Genomic DNA, 25,473 nt, shown 5'->3' on the forward strand with positions numbered 1-25,473 from the left:
TGGTTTTTTTTGGACTCACACTGCTTCTAGTCTAGTGTCCACTAAATACTTGATTCAGAATACATTCTCTTCAAAAACTATGGAAAAACCCACTAAAGGTCACTAGTTAGAGACTTCAGAGACCTGATATTTCTTTTGGTTTAAAAGTTACTAAAGCATGTGGGTTTTGTTTTGTGTGTATAAAACATATGAGTCAATTAGACTGGACTGTCTAGCATTTGATCTCAAATGTAAAAATGAAACACTGAATTGGATTCAAGTTGCGAAATGGTATGTAATTTAGGGAAAAGAAGCAGTGTGTTAAATCTGCAACAAATCTATAAAGAATTTAGAATTTAAATTATTGACAACAAGCAGGCGACAATATATCTGATTTACTGTTCCTTGGATAATTAACAGAGATAAAGAACTGCAATGAAAATTGGAGTTTTTAATTGTAACTTGGTTTGGCAAGAGGGTGGGATATTCAAAAGAGTATTCTTTTTCCTTTTGCCTCATCTGGAATTGAGTAGAATGACAGACCAGCTGGAAAAATGAGTCAGCAAGTCAAACTAAACAAGCCAATTTTAGCAAAAAAACCCCATGCTCTGTGCTAAAATTTTCTGTGACAGGACCCAGAGTCAGCCAAAATACTGAGATGCATCTGTCTATATGTTTTCCTTATAGACATCTCTCCAAAGAAGACAATGGGCTGTTAAATTAAAAAAAAAAAAAAAAAAAGCGGATTTAGTTTCTTTTAATAGGGAATTTATGACTAAGAATACTTGGAGTAACTAGATCAGACACAATGGGCATAAGCACCTCTCCCCTTGCCTGTCCTTTAAGCTTGGTTTCAACCAACTAAATGGATTTCTGAGTTGAAGCAAACTGCCAAGTAGTCTTTGATCCCAAGAAGTTGTTTTCCATCACCACTGAGGCCTGGTTATTTCTTCTCTTTACTTCTCTACAGCCTCTTAGGTTCTGTGTAAACCACAGCTCCTGGGGTCCTTTTGCCATGGTGCTTCCTCTCCACCATCCACACTAGAGGATTGACATTTGTGTTTCCCAACCCCTTTCCTACGGAAAGGGCAACCTTGCCTCAAGTTCATAAAGAATATTCTCTTCATAAAGAAACACAACTTTCAAAGCACTAAAAAACAATGGAACAATCAGAAAAACAAATAGAAGCTGTCACACTTTCTGATTTTCAATGAGACTGTTCAAAGTAAAGTACTTCTAGAAAACTTGTACTCTTAGAATTGAGAAGAACTGGAGATGGGCACCCGCTCTGCCAGCCCATTCAGGTACAGTCTTCAAAATGCTCTGAAATACAAAAATCCTAATTTCTAACATAGGGAGTTCAAGTCCAGAGCTAATTCTCTGCATCTTCCTCACTGAAACTAATCTTGGAGAGAATATACCAAAATCTTTTATTCTTTGTATTAATTATTTGCAGTATTGTATTGGGTCTGGCTGAGCTGGAGTTCACTTCCCCACAGTAGCCCTCACAGTGCTGTGCTTTGCATTGGCAGCTAGAAGGGTGATAACACACCAGTGTTTTGGCTACTGCTGAGCACAGCACCAACACCGTAACACTTCTTCCCCAATCAAGGGCAAGATCCTGGGAGGGGAAACCAAGTGGGCCAGCTGATCCAAGCTGACCAAAGGGATATTCCAGACCATATGACGTCAGCTCAGATATAAAAGCTAAGGCAAGGAGCACTAAGGCAGGCATTCATTGTCTCCAGTGGCTGCCTGCTGAGGAACCATTACGTGTGCTGTGAAGCCCTGCTTCTCCAAGGTGGTCGACCGTCACTGCTGATGGGGAGCAGAGAATAAACCCTGCTATCTTTCACTTTGCTTTGCTTCCACTTTAAATAAACTGCCTTATACCAACCCACGAGTTGTTTTCCATCTTACTCTCTCCCCTGTCTGGCTGGGAAGGGGAGCGATAGAGCAGCTGGGTAGGCACATGACGTCCAGCCAAGGTCAACCCACTACAAGTATATAGTAGAGGAATATGCTTATTAGCAAACTAAACGAGTGTAGAATTAATGTCAGGACATTCAGACAGTGAGTGGCACAGGTTGCCAGTGAGGCTGTAAAGTCTGCTTCCTTTGACATTTTAAAGACCAGACTAGATATGGCCCTGAGCAACTTGGTTTGATCTTCGACCTGACATTAGACTGGAGAACTCTGGAGGTTACTTGCAATCTGACTTATCCTAGGACATCAAAGGAACAGATGCAAAAATCCAAATCTTCATCAGAAGAAGTGGTAGACAGAAAAGAATCCTACAAATAATAGAGGAAGAATTACTGTATGGAAGAAAATATAATTGTCTAATTATAGAATTAATTTGTTATTTGTGTTTCTCCCTGGCAGAAGAAGATTTTAAGCACCGAGGTGAATAAAAAAGATTCTGACTACTGCAAATATTAAGGACAATGGCACTCAAGAGAGTTGTGAAGAAGATAAAAATGAAGAGATATCCATGAAAAGGCTGCTTTCCCTATAGATCTCAGTTGCTTTTTATCTGTTTTATTTCTTCATTTTGCTATTGGAATAAAATTAAGAAAGATTAAATTAGTTGCTTCCTTTGGGTAGATCATGCTATAAGTATTACAGAAAAATGAACAGTTTGAGTGAAGTTAATTCAAAGGGGTAAGTAAGTACAAAGTACTTGCTGTTTAGGCTACTGCATGAGGTGCTGGAAAGCAATGCCACGGAAAGGGACCTGGAGGTCCTGGTCGATGCAAGTTGAATATGAGTCAGCAGTGCCCTGGCAGCCAGGAGGGCCAACCGTGTCCTGGGGGGGAATCAGGCACAGCCTCACCAGGTGGTCAAGGGAGGGGATTGTCCTACTCCACTCTGCACTGGGACAGCCTCATCTGCACACAAATCTTCAAAATCGTGTGCAGTTTGGGGCACCACGATACAAGAAAGATATTAGGCTACTAGAGAGAGTCCAAAGGAGGGCACTGAGGATTTTGAAGAGTCTGGAGGGGAAGCCTTATGAGGAGTGGGCAAGGTCACTTGGTCTGTTCAGCCCCAAGGAGACTGAGGGGAGACCTCATTGCAGTTACAACTTCCTTGGAAGGGGTAGAGGAGGAGCAGGAACTGATCTCTTCTCTGTGGTGACCAGTGACATGACCCGAGGGAATGGCTTGAAGTTGTGTCAGGGGAGGTTTAGGTTGGATATTAGAAAGAGATTCTTCACCCAGAGGGTGGTTGGGCACTGGAACAGGCTCCCCAGGGAAGTGGTCACAGCACCAAGCCTGACAGAGCTCAAGAAGCATTTGGATGACACTCTCAGGCACATGATGTGATTCTTGGGGATGGTCCTGTGCAGGGCTAAGGGTTGGACTTGATGATCCTTGTGGGTCCCTTCCAGCTTGGCACATTCTGTGATTCTGTGATATATGTGTAGGCAATCTGGAATGAATCACAGAATCATTGAATCATTCGGGTTGGAAGGGACCTTAAAGATCATCTTGTTCCAACTCCCCTGCCATGGGCCTATGAGAGTGTGAGAAATGGCAACCTCTCAGCAAACAGCTCAGAGTGTATGAACATGCATATTTTTTGAGAGATAAATTATTTGTCTCGAATTCTGTGCTACTGGAATGATAAAGCTCTCATAATCATTTGTGTGCAACTCTTCGTTTCTCCGTTCAGGAGAAGTTTAACTGACCTTTGGAGATATATATGTCTCTTCTATCAGATATCAGGAGAGCTATACAATTAATTCACTCAACTAGATGTAGGCAAGATGAATCCTGTCATTTCATGTAAGAATAGCAAGACTGCATCTTTCTCTACCACTACATAAACAAACTGACTGAGTAAAAAAACTGATCTCATCAAATCTTGCAACTTCAGTTTTTGTGATGATGGTATAATTTCAGAACATTTTACTCTGGCCTTTATAGTTGCAGGTGAAGATTCACAGATAATCTCTCTTACTTTAGACCAAGAAAAGCTGTGAAAAAAAAGAATGAATAATTCAGTAATTCCAGCACAAACCATGAAATTATTTTTCCCACTAATGTGCTTATAGTTTATCAGATATGAGGAAAATTTGTGGTTTATATTTAATATAATGAACATTCACTTCTGAAATAAAAAGACAATATAAGAAGTCTATTATTCTGAAAAAAAAATTAAAACTGCTTTTCTGTATTCCATTATGCACTCTTTCTTCTAAATCCCTTGTAAGTATAGCCTGTAAACCACTTCATTGTTTTGGTGTTTTCTGCTGTAGGTCAGAGAAATGTTGTGTGGTTTTCAAGCTGCCACAGCTAAAACTGTGAATGCATTTCTTTCCTTACATCTTTACATCTGTGGTCAGAAATTTAAGATGATTTTGGATTCTGCTATGAGTTAACTGAGACCAAAGGACATTTATGACTGATTTGAACAGAGAATACAACTTCAGAGGACAATCTGAAAATCCAATATACTAATTAGGAAACCACCTAAGATTAGCCAATAGGGAACATCAAATACAGTTTCTCCTAAATTATGGCTCATAATCTGTCATGCTGAACTGCTCAGTTCAGGACTTCCAGGGATGCAGTCCTGAACCATCTGTGTTATAGCTATAAATGTAAAGCAACTTTTTTTTTCCTAGGAAGCACAGGGAGAAGAGAAATAAAAACTCTGAGTTTAACAGCAGGGGCAAGAATCACAACATGTTCTAGAGAGCAGTTTTAGTATCCCTTAGGCTATTTTTACACATTACATAAAACAGGACATAAACTATTTTCTTTCTCAGGCCATCAGGGCAAGTGGCACAGCATGGCTCACATTCCTATGGCTACACTATAGGGCCATCCTCCCTCCTTGCCCACTCCCATATCAGGTCATCTCATTACAGAATTTTTTGGTAACAAGTCTTGCCTCATGTTAACCCTGCACTGAGCACAGACATTGCTAAAAGAGTAGATTGCCATAGGCCGGGAACCATACTGCTGGGTCTGTTAACAGTTAAAAGTATGGATAACTGTGGGCACTTCTCCAGCCTGCACCCTGGCCTTGGATCACTAATTTGAATGGATACAGCTGTCTGGTTTGCTCCTATGAGTAAGGCTGGTTTTCTTGTGACAGACTGAGCAAGGCTCACCCTTTTCAAAATTACTGGGACAGGAGTGCCTCTAGTCTTTTAAATGAGAGGTCAATGCTTATACAAAAGAGGGATGAGTTCATGGTTCTCAGTTTGAGCACAATGATAACTTCCACTGCTTTTAATGCCAGGCTTTGGAAAGCTCAGAAGTTGGAGGTTCAGGTTTTTGTATGTAACTCTCAGACTGCTAATGCATTTTGCCTTTAATACAATTGGGAAAAAACAAAGATGACCTAAGCAGCAGGGTATGAAACCTAGTCAAGTGCTAAGGTTGTGAAGTTTGAAAGGTCTAGAACTCAGAATGCAGAATTCGCAATTTTATGTCAAATTAGGAACTAAAAAGAATGGCATGATACACCAGCAGAAATGCATCGAGTTATATTTTTGACATTTATAGTTGCATTAGAATCTGCCTCTTGCTGTGGGTACTGTCAAAAAATATGTGTAGACTTGGGGAAATGGGGAAGAAAAATCCACATTTAAAACTAAAGAATCCACATTTTAAAATAAAGAATTTAGCTCTCAAATATTTCAATGCAAAGACAATTTCAGGCTGAACATCTTTGAATTTATAGACATGAAGAAAGCATTAATTCATAAGATTTGACAATCCATTTGACACCACTCGAGTGTTTCCATAGCTGACCCTCTATATTATGATTGAGCAAGGCATTTAACAATGCAAGTGTCCCCTTGACACCAATGGAAAAATGCTTTAATTGTGGCACGTGTTTAAAGACAAATAGAGCAGGTCCTTGGAAATACTATTTTAGACATTTATCCACAGTAAATTATTTTTCCCAGACTGTCCATGTGTATGTGCAATCTTCCCTATCATTAATATCTTTCATTCACTGCAATTCAACCTCAAACTTCAAGCTGCAATGTTAGCTTATTAATTCACAGTCTAATTATAGTCTGTGTAATTATAGCCTAATAACAAAAAGAAATAATGATACTCTAAAAATTAGCTCACATTACAATCTGATGTTAATCCTTCTTCTCTCTTAAAATATAAATGATGTTTGTTATGTATCAGGAGATTATTGGAGAATCTCACTTGCTCTGGATATGATTCTATACTGATAATATGGGCCCAAAACCATTTAATAGTCTCAGCATATTGGGAAAATAGGATCAAGAATTCTGATGTATGGTGTAGTTATATGCAATTATTCTAGGAGAGGAATTAACACATTGAGAATTACCCCTGAAGTCTTCACAACGCATGCATACAATGAAATGTGCATGTTCATGGAAGAAGTCTTTAAAGTGAATGCCATGAATCCATGAAATGCAGTTCTGCAAACTGCAAATGGTTTCAAAAATTACAGAAGGTGTTTTTTTTTTTCTTGCTTGTTTAATTCCCTTACAAGGAAAACATATTTTCATGAAAATGGAGATATTTTCTACTGCAGACTAATGGTCAAAACACTGCCACAGTTATATTGGAAAATTTCAGAATTAACACTCTCACAGAACTAAAAAAAATACTAATTCAGTCACACTGTTCTACAACTTCTTAGTGCCACCTTGTGGAACCACAGCACCTCATTTCTTACAGAAGGTCTGTCCTGTGGTGCCCCTTCTTCTGCTGTCCTATGGCTACAAGTATGGAGGTATAAATATCCTGCTGACACCTACTAATCTACCACTGCTGAACTGATTATAATTAGATAGAAGAGACCACTAACTAAAGAGATCCTTTAGTTCTTTACCTAGTTTAAACATAATCTTTGATGGGCCACAAGTGTCACAGAAGCACAAAACCAACTTTGTATGCTTGCAGTAACTTTGATGAGGAGACTGTGTTCTTTTTACTGCACTATCTCCTCAAATAAGGTGAAGTTTTTGATCTCAACAATTTCCAGGTGTAGGAATAAATCAGTTCTGTTTTATTAGTTTTTTATAACATTAGCCTCAAGAACAGTGATAAGAAAGAGAAAGGCTGTACTTTCAAAAACACCAGCAGGACTTCTCATTGATGTGCTCGAATTTAAGTTTGAGGGTCAATTTGCCTGTGTCGAACTCACCAAAAACTGGGCTTTGGTCCACTCTCCAACCTGAAGAGCAATTGTATCAGCAGAGCCCACACACCTGCACAGAAGCCAAACCATTGCTCCTTCCTTCTCCCCCTTTCTTTCCTACCTCAGGAGCAGTCCCAGCACCTTGTCTGGGAGTGTGCCAGCTGGCAGAGGCTGAAAACCTCCAACCTCCTGAGTCAAGCCCTTTACAGGTTTTAACTCAGTTAAAACCTATAAATATTTTTTGGCTGTATTTTGAGCTTAAAGGCTGCAGACACACTGGTTGCTTCTCCTGTGATTTCCACTGGAAGAGCTGTTCTCAGTAGACCACCCCACCCCACCTTGGAAATCCCTGTACAGCACTCAGTTGCATCACGTGATTTTCTAGCCACTCATTCTGTCTCCCAGTCTTCAGACGAAGAGCATACACTGTCCTCTTTTTAACAATTCAGCAGTGGAATATTTTACTTTGATTACCCATGTTCTATTTACTCAGTTGATCTGTTTGCTTCTTTGGTGAAGGTAATAACATTTTTTTTCTGCTGAAATGAAAAACAATTTAATTCCTCCTTTCTCTGAACTGCTTCTCCCTGACAGTAAGCATTTAGCATTCCCTCAAGGAAACAGTTTTTTTCTGAGAATTCCTTGTAAATTTGGTGGTCCATATCAAGAAACAGACAGAGGAGTTGACAAAGTAATTCCCACTGCACTCTGGATTAAAAGCATTTTAGGCATTTCTTTGATAGTCAAAACAACATTTGGAGGCAGATGAGCAGCTGGAAAGGACTGGATTAATTAGAGAGATATTTACAGTTCACATTGTGACACTAAGCCTTTTTCTTTTCTTTCTTTTTTTCATTGGCCTTGTAAATCCCAGGGAAGAAATATTACAAATACCAGCTACAGATTTAAAGGAATACTTAAATATGCCAATGAATATTTCAAACACTAATTTTAATCAGGTACTCTGACTTTTTTTTCCCCTTGCAAATAATCTTGTATATTTACTCTCAATTTTTTGTCTCATTTATTCAGTCCTTGTACAGCATGGAAAAATGACTGCAACTTAACTGTTGCAAATGCCAAACAGTTGTATTAGAAGAGGGAAAAGGACAGGGAGCAAAAGGAAGGACCTTCAGAAAGCAGTTGAACTCATTTACAGGAAATCTTCCTCTCTCGAATTATCAGTTATCCAAATTTCATGTCTAATTTTATAATGGGTTGATCTTCACAGGAACATAAAAATTCTGAACAAAAAATTATTTAGTGAGCTTTAAAAAGGGCATGCCACGTAAACAAGTGAAGGGACTGCCTATGTTCACATGCTGTTTCTTGGAGACTGATCTGGTAACAGAATGGTATATTCAGACTACCTTAGAAGAGGGAGATTTAGGTATGAAAATGCTGCAAGTTTGGTTCCCTTTCCCTATTTTAGGGAGAAAAAGCTACTGCATACTTATGGAAACTCAGCAGTGCCATATAGGACTGTGCTGAGGGCAGCCTGACCTTGCCTTTCCTTGCAGGTAAGACGTGCCATTGCTGACACAAGCAGGCAGTGACGACGCCTGCTGTCAGCGACTGGCAAGTGCCCAAGCACGGCTGAGAGACCCAGGCTCATGTGCAACCATGGAACAGAGAGTGTCCTTCACAGTTAGTGATTAATGCAACCAGTGTGCATGTTCACTCATTGTCCTTCCTGACGAACTGCGCCTGAAATCTCAGGATTGTCTGTGAGAAGCACTGAATATATACAGACTGCTGGCACCTATCCTGAGGACATCAAATTAATCATGGCACAGTCACTCCTGTACTGAATGATATGCATTTTTATTTCTTTTCTAATCAGCTAAATAAATTAAATTTATAAAAAAACACAAAAAAAAAAGTGAACTCCCATGTAATCTACAGGAAAAAAAACCTTGAGGTGTGTCAATAGCCTTCATGTGTTGAACAGTTTGTACCAGAGTTCTTAGTCAATTTAGGTCTAAATTCTCTATTCACAACGGCTGAAACAGAAGAGCAAAGAAAATGTACTCCAGTTCAACCATACTTTAGGTTACGAAGTTTTCAGTCTACATTGTGATATAAATGAATTTTAATCATCTTTCACAAAGTCTGTCTTTCTAGTGAAAAAGTAAGGAAAAAAAGGTCTTCAGCCTTAATTATAAATATGCTTCTTACAGAGACATTTATTGTAGACGAAATATTGCCTTAGAGGGTTTTGGGTTTGTCTTTGTTTTTGTTCTCAAATGATATAGCATCTACAGACTAACTTTGCAACAAAAAGTATTGAGGTTATTGGTTTTCCTGTCTATGTCTAGGATTGAGAATACAGTATGGTCAGACTGCATTATACAATTCAAAGTGATAGTTTCAAAAAATCATTTGTAAATAAAACAAATTCTTTCCTGCTAAAAAAAAAAATCCATTTTAAAAAAGTTAGAATAATTAAAAAAAATACATTTGCAGGTTCTTCAGACATTATTGATTAGATGGGGGTTTTTTGCACATGCTTTAGGATAAGATTATGAAGCACAGAATTCCCATCTAAACCTCAGCAAACATTGAATACATTATTTTCAATTTGATACAAGGCTAACATGAATATGAGCTCGACTGGAATTACTGGTTTCAAATAGAATCTGAATATAGAAACAGAGGAATGGAGATAGATAATAGGGTAAGAATTCAAAGACTGCATATGGAGACTGATTCTCTTGGGGTTTTTTTCCTCTATTTTTTAAGGAATAAAACCTATAAAAATATTTGTGAAAACTTCAATAGAAAATAATTAGAAGCTCATACTTCAATGTCATTTTCCCTAACCATGCAATTACAAGATTGCAAAGTCAGTTTCTCGTTCTTCTATTAAAGACAATCTATTCTTATAGCACATGCACTTCTGCATATTAAATTCTTTCCTGTATAGTGCAAAAGATAAAGAATGTGACTGATTTCCTGGAGATATGACTGAACAGGTTTTAGCCTTTTCATTGAGACTAATCAGGATTTTGAATCTAAGTCACTTTCTAAGTAGAGGCTGGGGTATTTTCTGTTTGTTTCTCACCAGTATACTTATCCCTGTTTGAAAGATGATGTTTTTTCTTCCTCTTTTTCAAAACTGAAATATCTTTTTTTTTGCAAAATGCTTTAGAAAAAGACTAAGTTACATTTATAGTTCTTACTCTTGATAAGATTTCTCAGAGTTCCTCTATCTTATGCACTGATGTTCTCTTAAAAAGCAACCCTTCCTTACAATGTCTACAGCAATCTTTAATACTTGACATTGAAGATGCACAGAGTTTCTCCCTGCCTTGGTGAAATTTACAGTTCACCATCACTGGCACTTTCACTGCCCATTTCATATTCCTTTTCTATGTTATGCTTCTTGCATATATAAACACATATTTCTTGCTATGTGAATGGACTGTAACTTTGTTTCCTGAGATTTTTATTTCCTTCTTAAACTGTCATCTGTTTAGGCTGCAGCATGCATATATCTTGTGCCACCATCTGTTTGTTTCAGTTGTTCCCTTATTCTCTTGCCCACTAAAGAGTCTCCTATTCTATACCTTCTCCCTTTGAGCCCTTTGAAATATGAGTCTCTTACATATTTCTGTCTGCTTTTTCCACCTGTGCATTGGCAAATCTTTTCATTTAAAGATGTTCCATCCCATCTGAAACAATTCCATCTACTAAGGGATTAATATTCAGCTACTGCTCAACACTCGCCTACCAGCTGACCTAAGCAGCATTTAGAAGCTAAGATTTCTATAAAGTTTTAGAGTCACTTAATAATAGTTAATTCTTTTAAAAAATATATTCAGTTGTGCTAGCTTACTTATATTGATTATTCTATTAAGCCGACAAATTATCCAATTTCTTCCCAGAGAGTTGCATTTTTAAACCAATGTGGTAAAGTTAAGCTTTGGAAAACTCTAGACTCAGTGAACACACAAGTGTCAGAATCCTGACCATATAATGGGCAATTTTATAAAAAAGCACCTCTTAATCATCGTAATAATATTAATTCCTTTTTTTTTTTGCATCCCACTTGATTTCTCTATCCGCAGAAACCAATTCTCAACTTTTAAATTTTCTCCGCTACTATATTTTTAAATAAATGAAAAATGTGAGTGTCTCTTACATGGCACTTACAGGAAAACAACTTAAAGCTTTGATGTCTTCAGTGTTTAATAAACACTGGAAGAATACAAAAAAAATATTTGCAACTTCAAATATAGAAGGTTATGCAGATAGACCTTCTATGTGAGACACAATTATTGAATATCTTGTAGCAGGTTAGGAAAATTTCTTATTCTAGAAGATGTCAAGAACAGTTAATTTATTTCTGAATTTTAAGGCAGAATAAAAAAAAAAGTCTAGAAGAAAAAAGATATTTTGAGTGAAAGATCAAGAAGAGATTTTTATTACAAGGAAAGGAAGATTTGACAGCAGTTAAACAAGGATAAGAGACAAACTTCAACAAACTCAGAGAACAAGCTAGCTGAGTGAGCTGTGTGGGAAGATAATCTAAAGAATAAAGGATTACATGAAAAATGGCAATTCATGAAGTAGAAGAAATTAAACATACAAGACGAAACTTCCTGATAAAATGTAGGATTAAAAATACTTAGAAAATCGAGCACAGATATTGAAATTGAAGACAACCTGTGGAAAAAAGCAGCAGCTGGGAGAAAAGATTCAGAGCAAAGCAAAAATCAAATATGGTTCAATGATATAATACAGTTCCAAAAAGTAAGTTGTGTTTGATGACATATTTACCTAAGCACTGCATAAAAAAAGTTATAGAAAATACTCTTGATACCACTGTTTCCCTAACTGTTCAAGAGCATGTTTTAGGAAAGGTAGAGATAACATGCCATTATACACAACAGGGGTGTAAAGAATAAAGAATGAAAAGAATTTAAGATATACGTTTGGCGAATTTGAAAGAAATTAGCTTGTTTAGTTGAAAAGACAAAAGCTGGAAAGAAAAGTTGCGTGAAGGTTTCAACATAGAAATGGTTTTCTAAAGTGTAAGAGGAAATTATGATGAGAATGAATAGTTCTCTGTAAAGAATGTATAGTGAAAATGAAAAAAAAAAACAAAACAAAAAAACCCCTCTAAGCTTCTTTGCCTTAAGGAAATCTAGGGAAAGCTTTCTAAAGGTAGTTGTTGAAAGAGAAAAATGTAAATACCTAAGGAAGCTGTGGAACTGGATACTTTAAAAAAGAGGTTACATAAACATCATTAGGCATGGCCTAGGTATTAAATGGTCGCAGTCCTCCAATTCTTGAAACACAGAAGAATATAATCAATTCACATGGCATTTCACTGCAATTCCGAATTCACAGACATGAATGCACAGTTGATGTAGGGGGAGATTGAGACAGGATGAACCTTCTGATGTCTAGCCTCAACCAGCTACACCATATGTAGCATTTTGTTTGTGTAAATAAGCAAAATGCAGTCTGACTCTCTTGCTTTCATCCCAAAACAAACATAATGTGCTTTCTATATTAACTGATATCCTATCCTTGTTGCCTTGATTAATCATTTTATGCCATCTGCAGCATCAACCTCAGTGTGATACACTGAATCAATCACTATTACTGTAGTGGTTTGGAATTGAAGATCAACAAAAATAGAAGTATCAAGTAGCCTCCTCCATGTCAAACTTGAGGGAAACAAGCTGCCAGTTGGGTTTTATGTAACAGATACACATGACTTTAATAAGACCGATAAGGTTACTTTTCAACAAAGCTATATTAAAACTTTCATTAGTCTTACAGAGTTCTCAACACCATCACGTGGATTTTTATCTTGCAGAGGAGATAAAAATGCCACGGGGCAACCCCAACAGATTCATGCTCATAATGAAAACAGCAGCCTAATGAGAGACATCAACACAGAGATGTGTGTGTGGACACATGCACGACAAGGTTCTACATGCAGATCTTCTTTCCAAAATAACCCCCCCTCTGCCCCATTGTGCTTTCTGCTGCACCCCTTAAGTCTGCAGGAACCTTGCCTGCATATAGAACAGTACAGGGGCTGTGATGGCTGAATGGAAAAGTGAAAAAAAGTAGAAGAAATATAATGGATATTACCTCCTTATTGAAGACTTCAAGAAAGGCTTGGTAATATTACATAGTCTAAAGGTAAAAGGATCAGTGAAAGATAGTGTGGGGAAGACTGGCAGACTGCTGTAATCCAAGAGCATTGACACGGCATGGACACATGATAGCAGCAAGTCAGTTTAGAAGATGACTATTGAAAGGATAATATATAGATATTTTTGAAAAAGATTATCTTAAAAATCACTGTACTCTGAATCCTCATGCTGGAATAGAGCTTCATACGCCATCAAATAACTGTGGTTCAAAATGTAAGTTTATGAGGAAAAATAAACTAATTGTATCATATTGAAAAAAAATCAGAAAAAACCCCATGGATTTGTAGGCTTAGGACCTTAAATAGCTTAGTATTGTGCAGCTTGACTATTACTAAAGCATATTTTGGTAATGAGTGTCAAAAGAGGAAGACTGCTGATGTGGAATATTTAAATTCATTAATGTAGTGGCATTAATCTGTCAGGAACTCAGAAACTGGGAGAGTAGATATGTTGAAAGCTCTTCATTAATACGTGGAGTTAAGAAAGAGGCAAAAAAAAATAATTTGCCTTATGAATAGGATGTTTCTTCAGTGAACACTCTAATAACAGTTTTCACTTTTAAAGAAAAAGTAATGGATTTTGGAATTTTTAAATACTGACCCAAGCCTCACCCAGAATATTTTAGGTTTACCATTTGTGCATGTCACGGTACATATAATAAATTAAAATTAACAGCTGGAAGATGACACACCTTTAAGATAAAATTGATCAGGGAACGAGCCAGGGAGCCGGTTTAACCAGCTAGCTGAAGATTTCTTCTACATGGGAAGAAAATTTACAGCATAGGGGGATTGTTAGGAGGAATGAGATATATGTTAGTGTCTGGTTGTCTGAAGACCACAGAATGTTAATGTAGAGAAGGCCGGAGAACACACTACAGTCTAGAAAGCTTAAAAAATGGCTTAAATTTTATCTATCAAACTATGCCACATGCCATTCAGATATAAACTAGAATTTTACTCAGTTCAACTCTTAGTTTAATTACTTTATGGAACATCCTGTGTCACAAGTCTATCACACACTCGGGAATGCAAAACCTGTTGAGGTGCACTTTGACAGCTGTTTAGTTCTATTCAAAGTCAACATTAGTGTTGCAAAAGATGTTGTTTCTATTTTCAGCTATATAAGTAACCATTGGAAAGTTACATTCATTCCGTCTGACACCTGATGAGAAACCCATGGCTACCCAAAGTGGAAATGTCATGGGCTTTTTCAATGGTCATTTGTAGGCAGGACTAACACTTTTAGCCTTGTCTAGAATAATTCATACACCATTGCCTAGATTAACATAGTTTTCATTTTAGTTTTATTGACTTGCAGTTGTGCAGTAATGGATTCAAACCAATGAAGAAAATGGTTCCCTCCTTTGTTAATGATAGTAGGAGGTCTTTTTGTTTTAAATGGAAGTTTTGCAAGTACTTTCTCATAAATATTTCATTTTACCATTCTTTTGACATGCTGAATGTGTCCCATCTGGAACAAGTCACTGGTAGCTGTAAGCTTCCCAGTGGAGTTGCAGTAAGCTGGAGTGTGCTCCCTTAGGACTTCTATCACTGCAGTGGTTCTGTGCCCACCACATAAAGATATTCTTAATGGAATTGAGTTGTTGAAAAACTTCTCTGCATACCATTTCCCCTCAAATGATACTGTCAAAAAAAAATCTCCAGAAAATAAGGTTGTATTGTATTAATCATGGAAGATAATTCTGTAGGAATGAGACATGAGACACAACTCACCATTCTGCTCCTGCCAGAGGGGTCAGACCAATCCTACCTGTGTGAGTCAAATCAATCCAGCCAACCCACACAAACCTCTACCATTCTACAAAACTTCAAACAACTAAAAGTGCATGAGGTATGTTTAAGGTCTTTTCCTACTCACATAAATTGAGCAATCCCTCCAAACACAGATTTCGGTGTGCACAATTTGCCCCAAAGATCTGTGGTTTTCTATTTTCAACCCGAATTCAAAATTCTCAGGATAAACGCCTACTGGGCACACATTTCAATTAAATTTATATTGCTGTCTTCAGTGAAGCTATCTGTAGGAGGAGTGCAAATAAAATGAAATTTAGCACCCTCACTCCTGAAATTTTAACACGTGTGGTATTTTGCACATTTAATGCGAGCGCCCCAAATGTCACCAAAAAGGTAAACATGCCAGTTTTTAAATATCAAGCACAGCACATAGTTACAATATGTGACAATAAAATCTGGCTTTATAAAGGGAAAAAGGCACGCAAAGGTGAAACACAACTGTGATTTTCCACTTCAAACAGATAAAACTCAGAAATGTTCCTCCCCAAAATTGTTACATAAATTTTATAATAACCCTCATATTCATACTGTGAACTATTTGTAAAGACAGAAAATTATTTTAAATATATCTGTATGCTATTTCAAACAGATTAAACCCTATAATTTAAAAGAACAATTTTTCAGTCTCTAGATTCTAGGCTGGTCTTTTAGTAGTTTCCAATTGTTTCTTGCATTCCTTCACTTAACTTGAAGGTTGCACTACGGGCACTGCAAAAACCTGTACTAAGTCATGTCATTTGATGGGCCAAAACTTACTAAAGTTTCTTTCATGCCAAGGAATTACAAAGTAACAGATATGAAGAAGAAAATACTCAGCTGAAGCAATTTTACATCAGGCAGATGAAAAAAATGATTAATAGATTTGAATAAAAGGTCTTTTGTTTGCACAAGAAAAGAAAGTTTACAACACAGTGTGTCTAAGATGGAAAGTGACTGACTGCAACATAAGACAATAAAGATTCATCTTCTATATACTGTATACAGAGCACAAAGATGGATGTTTAAATAAATGCAGAGCAGGCAAGAAAATACATCAGCTGACAGATATTTATACTATAAACTGCTTCTACTGTAAAACACAGAAAACTTTTTAACACCTTATATTATTAGTCCTTCTAGAAATGATAAATATAAAATTAGTCTTAAATTCATTGGGCTGTTTATGAAATAAATTAAAGGACAACAGAACTGAGATACACATATCTTTAATATCTCAAAATTTAATGTAAGAAAGCAGCCTACTGTGCAATCTAAGAAGGTAAGACCATATTTGTGATTATGACTTTTCAAAATTAAAAGCATATGTGTATTTTTCATGTTGGAATGCCTCTATCAATTCTGTTATCCTCTACTGGTAATGAATTAACACTAAATTACACAGAGAAGGAACAACAAAAGAGCTCACATCACCACTCTGGAATCAAATGTTGTCTTACTAAAGAGAGCATTATCACAAGCATGTTTTGTATTAGTCTTATTTTTAAAAATATTAGAATGGTATGAATGATATTGGGCAACTTCATTGCAATTCCTAAAATGAATTTACTGGTCCAGTTTCATTAGAAGGTTTTCAACCATAAACTTCCCTTCAACACTACAAGAATTGTTAGTGATTGAAAGTGATAAGGACAAATAATTCTTCAAATTACAACTGCATAAACTTTCTGGTATTGTAATTCCAATGTCACCTTGGAGAAAAACAGTAAGGAGTGGTATCTAGCAACCCAGTACCTCATCAGACAAGGGTTTACTAAGATTTGAACTTGTAGAAATATAGAGCTTAAATTGTATTGGCACTGCATTCCATTACATATGACAACATACTGACACACAGTGACCATTATCATCACTATGATATGTTTGCTGTATACAATAAAACCCCAAAACCCTCCTTCACCAGAGGAAACAGGAAATGAGTGTACCTTGTATTATATATAACAGTATATATAAACCCACCCTAACCCTCAGCAGTGCAAATTTACAGTATTAAATGATGCAGTAAAATAAACATTTAAAACTAGTAAATCCTACATTTCATTTATTATACTTCACAGAATAATCAGTCATTAGGCATGATGTGATTAAGACCACAAATCTTGGCACTGCAAATCTGTTTTGTTGTTTGGACTGAATATTTTGCTATACTTTACACCTAACAGAGCAAAATAAATGAAAAAAAATAAGTTAATCATACATCTTCCCCCTTATGCACGTATTTTCTATAGCTGATGGTTGTTGTTGCAACACAGTAAAAGCTACCATGTCTGAATTTGAAGAGGAATCTCTGCATTTGTTTTCAGAATACAGCCATGTGTTCACACAAGTGACTATGATTTCAATTCTCTCTTCCAACTGTCAGTTTAAAAAGTATTTTCAACTCAGACACAAAGATCTACTAAACCCACCATATAATTCTATGTGAGACACTAATATAAATCAAACATAAAATGATTATTCAACGTCACTGAGTGAATGACTGGTCAAGATACAAACTCTGCATTGCACTTCTACTTTTGAAAGGATTAATTCAGATATATGAAGATTTCCAACTGAATACTTTCACTGCTTTATGCATACACATCGATGGCAACTGTTAAAGTGCCTTGGTGATTTGTGTTCTAACTTTTAGATGTTTTTCTGAAAACAGAAGAAAAAACAACCCACAAAAAACCCATGTAGGCACATCCCTAAGCACTAGGAAAGGCAAATTCTCATTTACAGTGTAAATCCAGCTCATATTTCACTTCTATTTAGAATGTGATTAGTCTTCTAATAATAACAAATAATGATTTGCACTGAAATATAGTAGGAGACAACTTTAAAAGGTGTTTTATTTCACACACACACACATACGTTTTTAAATCTGTAAGTATGCAAAAGTCAGACAAGAAGTTTGATTAGATTCAAAACTTAAACCCAAAACCACCACAGCTAATAATCCAATTTAGTCTAAACAACAGAACTCATCGAGGGATTCTCGTGTTAAACCATAATTCTGGTTGAACCACAGATCAAATTTCATCAGTAGAGAGCCATCCCACTTCTCACTAAGACATTCAGAGGTATAATTGAGCTCACTGGGAAAAAATGTGGGTTTGTTCCAGCCCAAATCTATTCAAACTCACTTTCTAACCTTGAGATTTCATTTTGCCTTTGCCTGATGAACAACAAAAGCACATAGAAAATATTCACAGTGAGGAGATACACATACATATATCATATCATATCAATTAACTACCTTTATTTCTACTGGATAATTCAGGGATTACACTAATGCAAAGTGTCAATAGAAAATTGAGTTCTTTATGGCTCACAGTACACTTCTGTATCACTTGAGACCAACAAGTCACAAAGTGTAAAATATTAAGCATATTTTGTGATTTCACAAATAAATGTTATAGACAGAGAAATCTTTAAGTGCCCTAGGGATCAAGAGTAATAATTTTTTTAAGAAGTACTTTATGCATACACCAAATATGCTTTCACTTCCATATTTAATATTTCCCTTTGTGCTGTTGTATTTTATACAGTAAAATATTTCATATATCACTTACTTTTTTGTCTTCATTATATTTATGAAAAATCTCTTGTGCTCTTTCTTCACCACCATCCGTAAACAACATAATAATCTTATTGCAGTTAGCTCTGGAGACACTGTGCTGTAGGAGACACAAACAGAAGTGTTTTTATATTTCAGGCTATAAGGAGTAACAACTGCTATATCTGATGGCTTTTATATCTACATCCTTACTACTTTAACATGGTAATGGCAAAACTTCAAAAATATTTTAGAATTTTCTTCAGTACACCCTTTTGAATGAGAAATAAAATAAAATAAACCAAAACCATTTTTCTGTTCCATGACACTTAAATATGACCCATTTCAGATCTGGACTAACACAGTGGAATAGGGATCTGGTGGTTCCTCTCACATCCACAAACATCAGGAGAGCTCATACCCATCACATCAAACCCCCAGTGTTCCTATACAGATGTTCTGTGTGAGACTTGCACAGTGAGGGTCTCTAAACATTTTTACTTTTTTCTCATCCTTATTTTTTTCCTTATCCTTACTGTACCTGCGGAAATTTGTGAACAATGACCCTGTAATAAATTACTGAATATGCTTATTTTTTTCTGTTGGACTTCTACTCACAGAAACTATCCAGCTCACTGACTCCTTAAATGAATCTCTGTCAATTTAGGCATCCTGTAGGTACATCCACCCTATAAGCTCTGAAGTATTTTGCATTTTTTTTCACATTTCTTTAAAATGTGTTTCATCTTTCAATTTTTTAATTCTTTCCTGGTTTTCTAAATTATTATTTTTAATACCTTGAGATGAATAGCTAATCTTTAGAAAAGTATCTTACAATCAGGTTTGCATAATAGCCAAGATGTGGCTTTCTAGATTATTAAAAAATCTCCATCACCTGCTTTTCTAATTAGGTTGCATCTCACAGCTGAAGAACAGAGTGAGTTCCATCATTTCTGGGGAGCAAGCCTGAAATAGAGAGAATTAAGAAGAAGCCTCTCTGACTCCTAATTCATCAAAGTAACTGGTAAAGTCCCTGAGAAAAATGCAGTGTGTTTTGCAAAGGAATAAAAACATTGTTCCACAGGTAGAACAATAGAGGTGAGTATGAATTTTGGCTCCTTATGGAAGGACCAAAGGCTCCTACTTTGGCATTCATCCTCTGTCTTTGTTCTTTAAAGGTAAGAATCCAATCGAAGCAAATTGCTCATGACTCTTGCAGCCAGTGTTCCTTGCCCTTTGTATTGCATACAAATGGTCCCAATAAATTCAATTTCTCCTTCCACAAGCCTGAATTTTGCTATATGAATTTTCTCTAGAGTCGGAAAAATAAATAGGACAGTTGTCCTTACAAAAGCACTCAGTTCCCCCTTGCTTTACTCTTTATGGCCAGATAGCAACTGTCACCAGGTCACACTGAAACATCAAAACCAGCCCTCAAATATCACCCAGTAACTCTCAATATTGCATTCTACAGTTCTACAATGCTTCAAGAAAACTAAAGCACAAAAACATAATTAACAGAGTAAGAATTATTCTTCAGAGATGATTTATGTTTATAGTTCAATATTCTGTGAATAATTACTTATTTATTAACTAAAAAAAAAAATAAACAAAACACAAGCCCAAAGATTTTCTTACATGTAACAACATATAAAACCTGCTTGAAATCAATACATTCTCTCCAACCTCAACAGCACACTGTGTTTCAGTTGGAATTAAATAATTTATGATCATCTTTCACTTGCGAAATATAAGTTACAAGATACTGCTTTGGGCTGTAATCTTTTCGATATTAAAAAAGTAATAAAAGCAGAGTTGGATATTTCATAAATAAAGAAATTCACATGCATTTACAGTGGTTTAATATATAGGCCAAAATAAGGTCAGAGGGAACAAAAGAGAGATATCAAGGAAGGGGACCAAAACTTGCTCATATTATGAAACCTTCCTAGTGATTTGGAAACAAGCACTACTGTGGGCAATGTGAACTTGAGCTAGACCTTGCTTTAACTGGTTAAATCAGGACTTCTCTAGTGGTTTACTCAGCATGTGCTTATACAGTATGGGATGAACACAGTGGTTTATCTCCTAGTACTTACAGAAGGGCATTTACTTACACTACGCTGTCTAGACACTAAAGTCATGTCATAGGAAAAAAACCTCAAGACTTTAGCCTCCAAATATTATTGGAAATCTGAACATGAGTAAGTTCAAGTCATATACTATTATATTCATATTACATATGAAGTGTTTAAAGCCAGTTTGGGTGGAGCTCTGAGCAAGCTGGTTTAGAGAGAAGTGCCCCTGCCCATAGTAGGGGAGTTGGAACTAGTTGATCTTTGATATGCCCACCCAGCCAGGCCATTCTGTGACTCTGTGATTCTGCCACAATAAAAACTTTGCTTTTGGTTGAATGAATTTAACACGTTAGTCTTTCAAAAGGTATCAAGGAAGGCAGAATTGCCTTTACAACACCTCTTATTCCACTCCCCTCCCCCCCCCATTTGGACTAAACAGGGGAGATATTGGTTCAGGATGTGAAAATAAGTGATTGTGAAAAGCTGATGCAGCAACTTCATAATTCTTCTGAACAGTTTGCCTCAGCAGTCCAACAGACCACAGATGAAAGGGAATGTGTTGCCTATACAGGAGCTTCCCCAGGACAAAAAACAATTTCTTAGCTTAAACCACAGAAGGATACAAGTTGGAACTAAGCTATGTATTAATTTTTAGCTCTCTCTTCTATTTGATAAAGGTCTTTTTTTATTCTTTCAAACAAGCAAGCAAAACATGATCCATTTATAGTATGGTTAAAATTACTTTTGTTTTATAAAAGTTTCACATCGTTAAAATGAACTCATTAAATGGCAGGTAACAATTATACCTTGTGGCATGACACTTTAAAAATTCATTTTTCACTATTCTTTCTTTGACAAATCATAGCTATTATGGTGTGTTGGGAAAAGCCCTCCTGGAACTGCTGAAGGTGAGGTATTATGCTTTTCAAAGAAATAACAAGTTAATATAACAATAAATAATGGGAAAATACTACATAAAAATCCAGATTACTGATAAACACTGGCATTAGTATGTTGAAAAAAACACAAGTGTCTATTTCCATTTGGTAACACATCAGACAGCAATCTATTCATGCCACAAGTGAAACATTGCTTCAGTGTTCTGGAAAATTGTTTGAAATAATTGTCATCCAGAAAGAGTACCCACAAAATTATTATTAAAATTTGGGCAACACTGCATTTCTATGGACCTTAAAGCAATTGGACTATTTAAATTCATAAATACACAACTGGAAACTATCTCACAGCATATTTTTTATTATTTGCTTAAGGTGGTATTATATCACCATATTATATTGTCTTGTCACTGGAGTGTAGTGTTAAATCCATCACCAGCCCTTTACTCTTCCTGCTAAATGGATTTGCCAGTGTTTGGAGGGGATGACTGTATATCTATAACCTCATGCAATCCACAATGTCCAGCCATAATTTACAGTCTTACAGAGATCATGTGAGGCTAATCACACCTCTGCCTTCAGCTATAAAAGAGTTGGTCCCACTATGACACTGATCTACCATTAATTTTGAAATAATATTTGAGTCCTACAAACAAGTCCACTTTGAGGTTTCCCCTGCATTCAGCTTGTCTTAATGTTGCCTGCACACAAAGTATATATCTGGTGATCTATGTAATCCATAATTTTAAGGAAATATAAATGTCATGAGGAATATATTTGGAAAAATTCCTTGCCTTCCTCTTCCCTCTGCATGAGATGTCAACAGATGCAGAAAATGGGAAAATGCCATCCAGCCTGGTCCAAAAATATCCAATAGACTTTAAAAATAACCATCAGCAGAGGGCACCCACTCATTTCTCCACCAAACCCTGCTGCTAAACTGAATAGTGGTCAACTGAGAAAATTACCATGAAAACATTGCTTTTTCTTTTCCTACATCAAAATTTAAGAAGGCTAGAAATTTTTCAACCATTTCTAGCCTTAAATTGCATATACAATGTTAGGGAAGTGTCCTGAAGTCCAGAACCTGGTAGATTAGGGGGAAAAAATAAAGTAAAAACAAATATATTACAAAAAATCATAAGGAAAAGAATGCATTTCATACTTTTCAAGGCATATCCTTATCTGTTGTAAACTGATTCAGCTTTACTTGCACTAAGGTGGAGATCTAATATGAAGTTTTTACAAAGGTGAAAAGTAGAATTATTTTTTTAAACAACCACATAAACCATTAAAAATTTACTGATTAACTCCCAACACCTGTGGTAGATGGGAAACATTGCTATTCAAAAAGGTAGTGCTTGGGTGCAAGTAAGAAAGTACAATGTATTTAAAACACAGTAACGATGCATTTATTTTTAAGGAAATTATTCTTTTTATACATGAGAAAGAAAAAGGAATTAGAATACTCTCAGATGCCTAATATTCCTCTATTAACTAACTCATTTCCTCTGCTCTATTCTGCTCAAGCCATGGTAAACTATTTATGACTTCTAATAAGTGTGAAATTTTAGGTTAACTAAACATTGCTAGGTGCTGTGGTAAAATTAAAATAATACCACTATAACATAGAGCTGTCCATTCTAACATTAACTGCAAGTTAACCACTACCACAAGTATGTGCCAACTGGGAATCACATATTAAATGGAAAACCAGCTGAATGAACTAAAACAGTACAACACATTGAAAACCAAATTCATTCCCAAATCTTAGCAACCTGCTAGAGAATCTGCAAGGAAAAAACATTTCTGGGATAGATTTACTTGCTAAATAAAGGTTTGCACTTCAACCACTTAAGTTACACAATGAAGGAACACCCAGTGGCCATCTGAACATTCAAGTTCTCCTGCTTCACCTGGCAGAAGAGAGATATTACTTAAACACTTACATTTAGCAGTTGTTCGAAAGCGTAGCTAAAGCCTTTTTTGTAATCTGTAATTCCTTTAGCAGAAATTTTATAGACAGCTTCTTTCAGTTTCTTCTTGTTCCTCACATTAGCTTGGACAAGATGATTAAAGCAACTGACGTTCTGAGCATTATTATTAAACTGTAAAATAAAAAGAAATGGTATTAAAACAGTTATTTTCTTTTCTGTGTACTGTAGTGCTAAAGATTTATGTTGTTGGGATCCATGAGATAAAGAATATCACACCTGGATTTTCATTTCCACTATTGAAAATGTCCAGCAGCATCTGGAAATTTCAAAATGGAGCAATAAATATATTTAAAAATAAAGGTATTTGGTGCTTCACCCGGTGGCAATCAAGAAAACTCTACTGTAATGGAAAAATTCCCACAAATTTTGTTTCAAGTTTATACCATAAAATAAAACTCAGACACGCTGACAAAATGAAAAACATAGGAAAATACATATTTTACTCTTTTTAATCACTGAAAAATACTGGTTGAGTTATCAGGTGACTTCTATATTGCACCTATTAGTTTGGTGGTTTACAATGAAACCTATAGATCATATTCAATTAGTACATATGGAAAGCAAAATACACTTTTGGGGAAAGAGGAAGCACATGAGAGTATAGCTGCAAATACGAGAATATTGTTAACAGCAATACAAATTTGTGTATTGAGAACACACGTGCTTCTGCTGTCCTACCCACATATCCATAAAAACTACTCCCATTTAATTAATTTATATGAGATTTTGACATTATGTAAAAACATACACAGAAAGTTTTTAAGTGCAAGATGTCTGCACAAGTAGAAATCAGTTTATGATCACCTGAAAATTCATCTCTGTATAAATACACATACATTCATGTATACCTACAACTATATGTATCTTCAGAGAGAGAGAGAGATGCAGATATAGGTCTCACTTTTTAGTGGCACCATGTATGATTTTAACTCTAGTTTTGGATGAAAGTGCATATTACTGCATACAAGCTGTGTTTAACTCTATTTGAGTGAAAATCTCCTTTTAACTACAACACAGTGACTTTTATCTAAGATATTCTTGACTAATATTACTAAAACTACTGTCTTGGCCAATTTTAAACTGTTTCATCTGTCAAGATTTCTTATGCGAGCTTTTTTCCTCACTGGTAAAGATGATGTCCAAAAATCTCTGTAAACCATCTCAGTAAAGGCACTAAAATACAGATCTCCTAATTTACACTTCATCTGAAAGTAGATTATTATGCATCTTCCTGATTATGGATCTTCAGTGAAAGTAAATGTAAATGTAATTTTGTGCTGTCAAACTTGTGCAAAGCCTTAAAATAATATAAAAATCAGGCCATGTTGGTTTAAGTCCCACTACTGCTAGATAGTTCAATAGTGCTCTATAGAATAAAGGTTACAGATTTCAATAAATGCTCAGACTATTTACCAGTCTAAAGTAAATCACTAAGTACCAGGCACAAAGTGTAGAGAGACAGCTGCTGTCAGCAGCAAACACCAACTTGCACTGTGACTGTAGGACACTTACAGTGAACAAAACTTAAAAGGATGGAAAGATTGATAATATCAAACCAACTTTTATAATGCTTACTATTTCAATTCAAGTTATTAGGATGCTTAGGAGGTAAGCAGACTTTTCCCTGTCCTGGAATCAAATGCTCCCTGCTGTTAGGACCCAATAAAATATGAACTACCAGTTATTATTCTCAAATATCCACTTTAGTCAATAAGACTTCTGCTATGAAATTGCTAGAAACAAATGTATAACTGCAAATATAGTGCAGCTAATGGCAGAGATGACTGACATAGGCATCATCCTCAGCAGAAGGCTTAGCCTAATTTGTTCCATATCCTTC

At 36.0% G+C, this 25,473-nt stretch overlaps 1 protein-coding gene across 1 annotated transcript in view; it reads right to left on the reverse strand.

Moving 5' to 3' along the window:
• CACNA2D1 (calcium voltage-gated channel auxiliary subunit alpha2delta 1) overlaps nt 1-25,473 on the reverse strand; it is a 375,571-nt gene that overhangs the window by 60,179 nt on the left and 289,919 nt on the right. The window contains exons 11-12 of the mRNA XM_018068109.2: nt 23,586-23,744; nt 18,679-18,783 (exon numbers count right to left, since the gene is read on the reverse strand). Coding sequence (XP_017923598.2) covers nt 18,679-18,783; nt 23,586-23,744 — 264 coding nt within the window. The remainder of the gene's footprint in view (nt 1-18,678; nt 18,784-23,585; nt 23,745-25,473) is intronic.

This window comes from Manacus vitellinus, unplaced genomic scaffold (assembly GCF_001715985.3).
Source record: "Manacus vitellinus isolate BGI_N305 unplaced genomic scaffold, ASM171598v3 scaffold_13_pilon, whole genome shotgun sequence".
Taxonomy (NCBI): domain Eukaryota; kingdom Metazoa; phylum Chordata; class Aves; order Passeriformes; family Pipridae; genus Manacus; species Manacus vitellinus.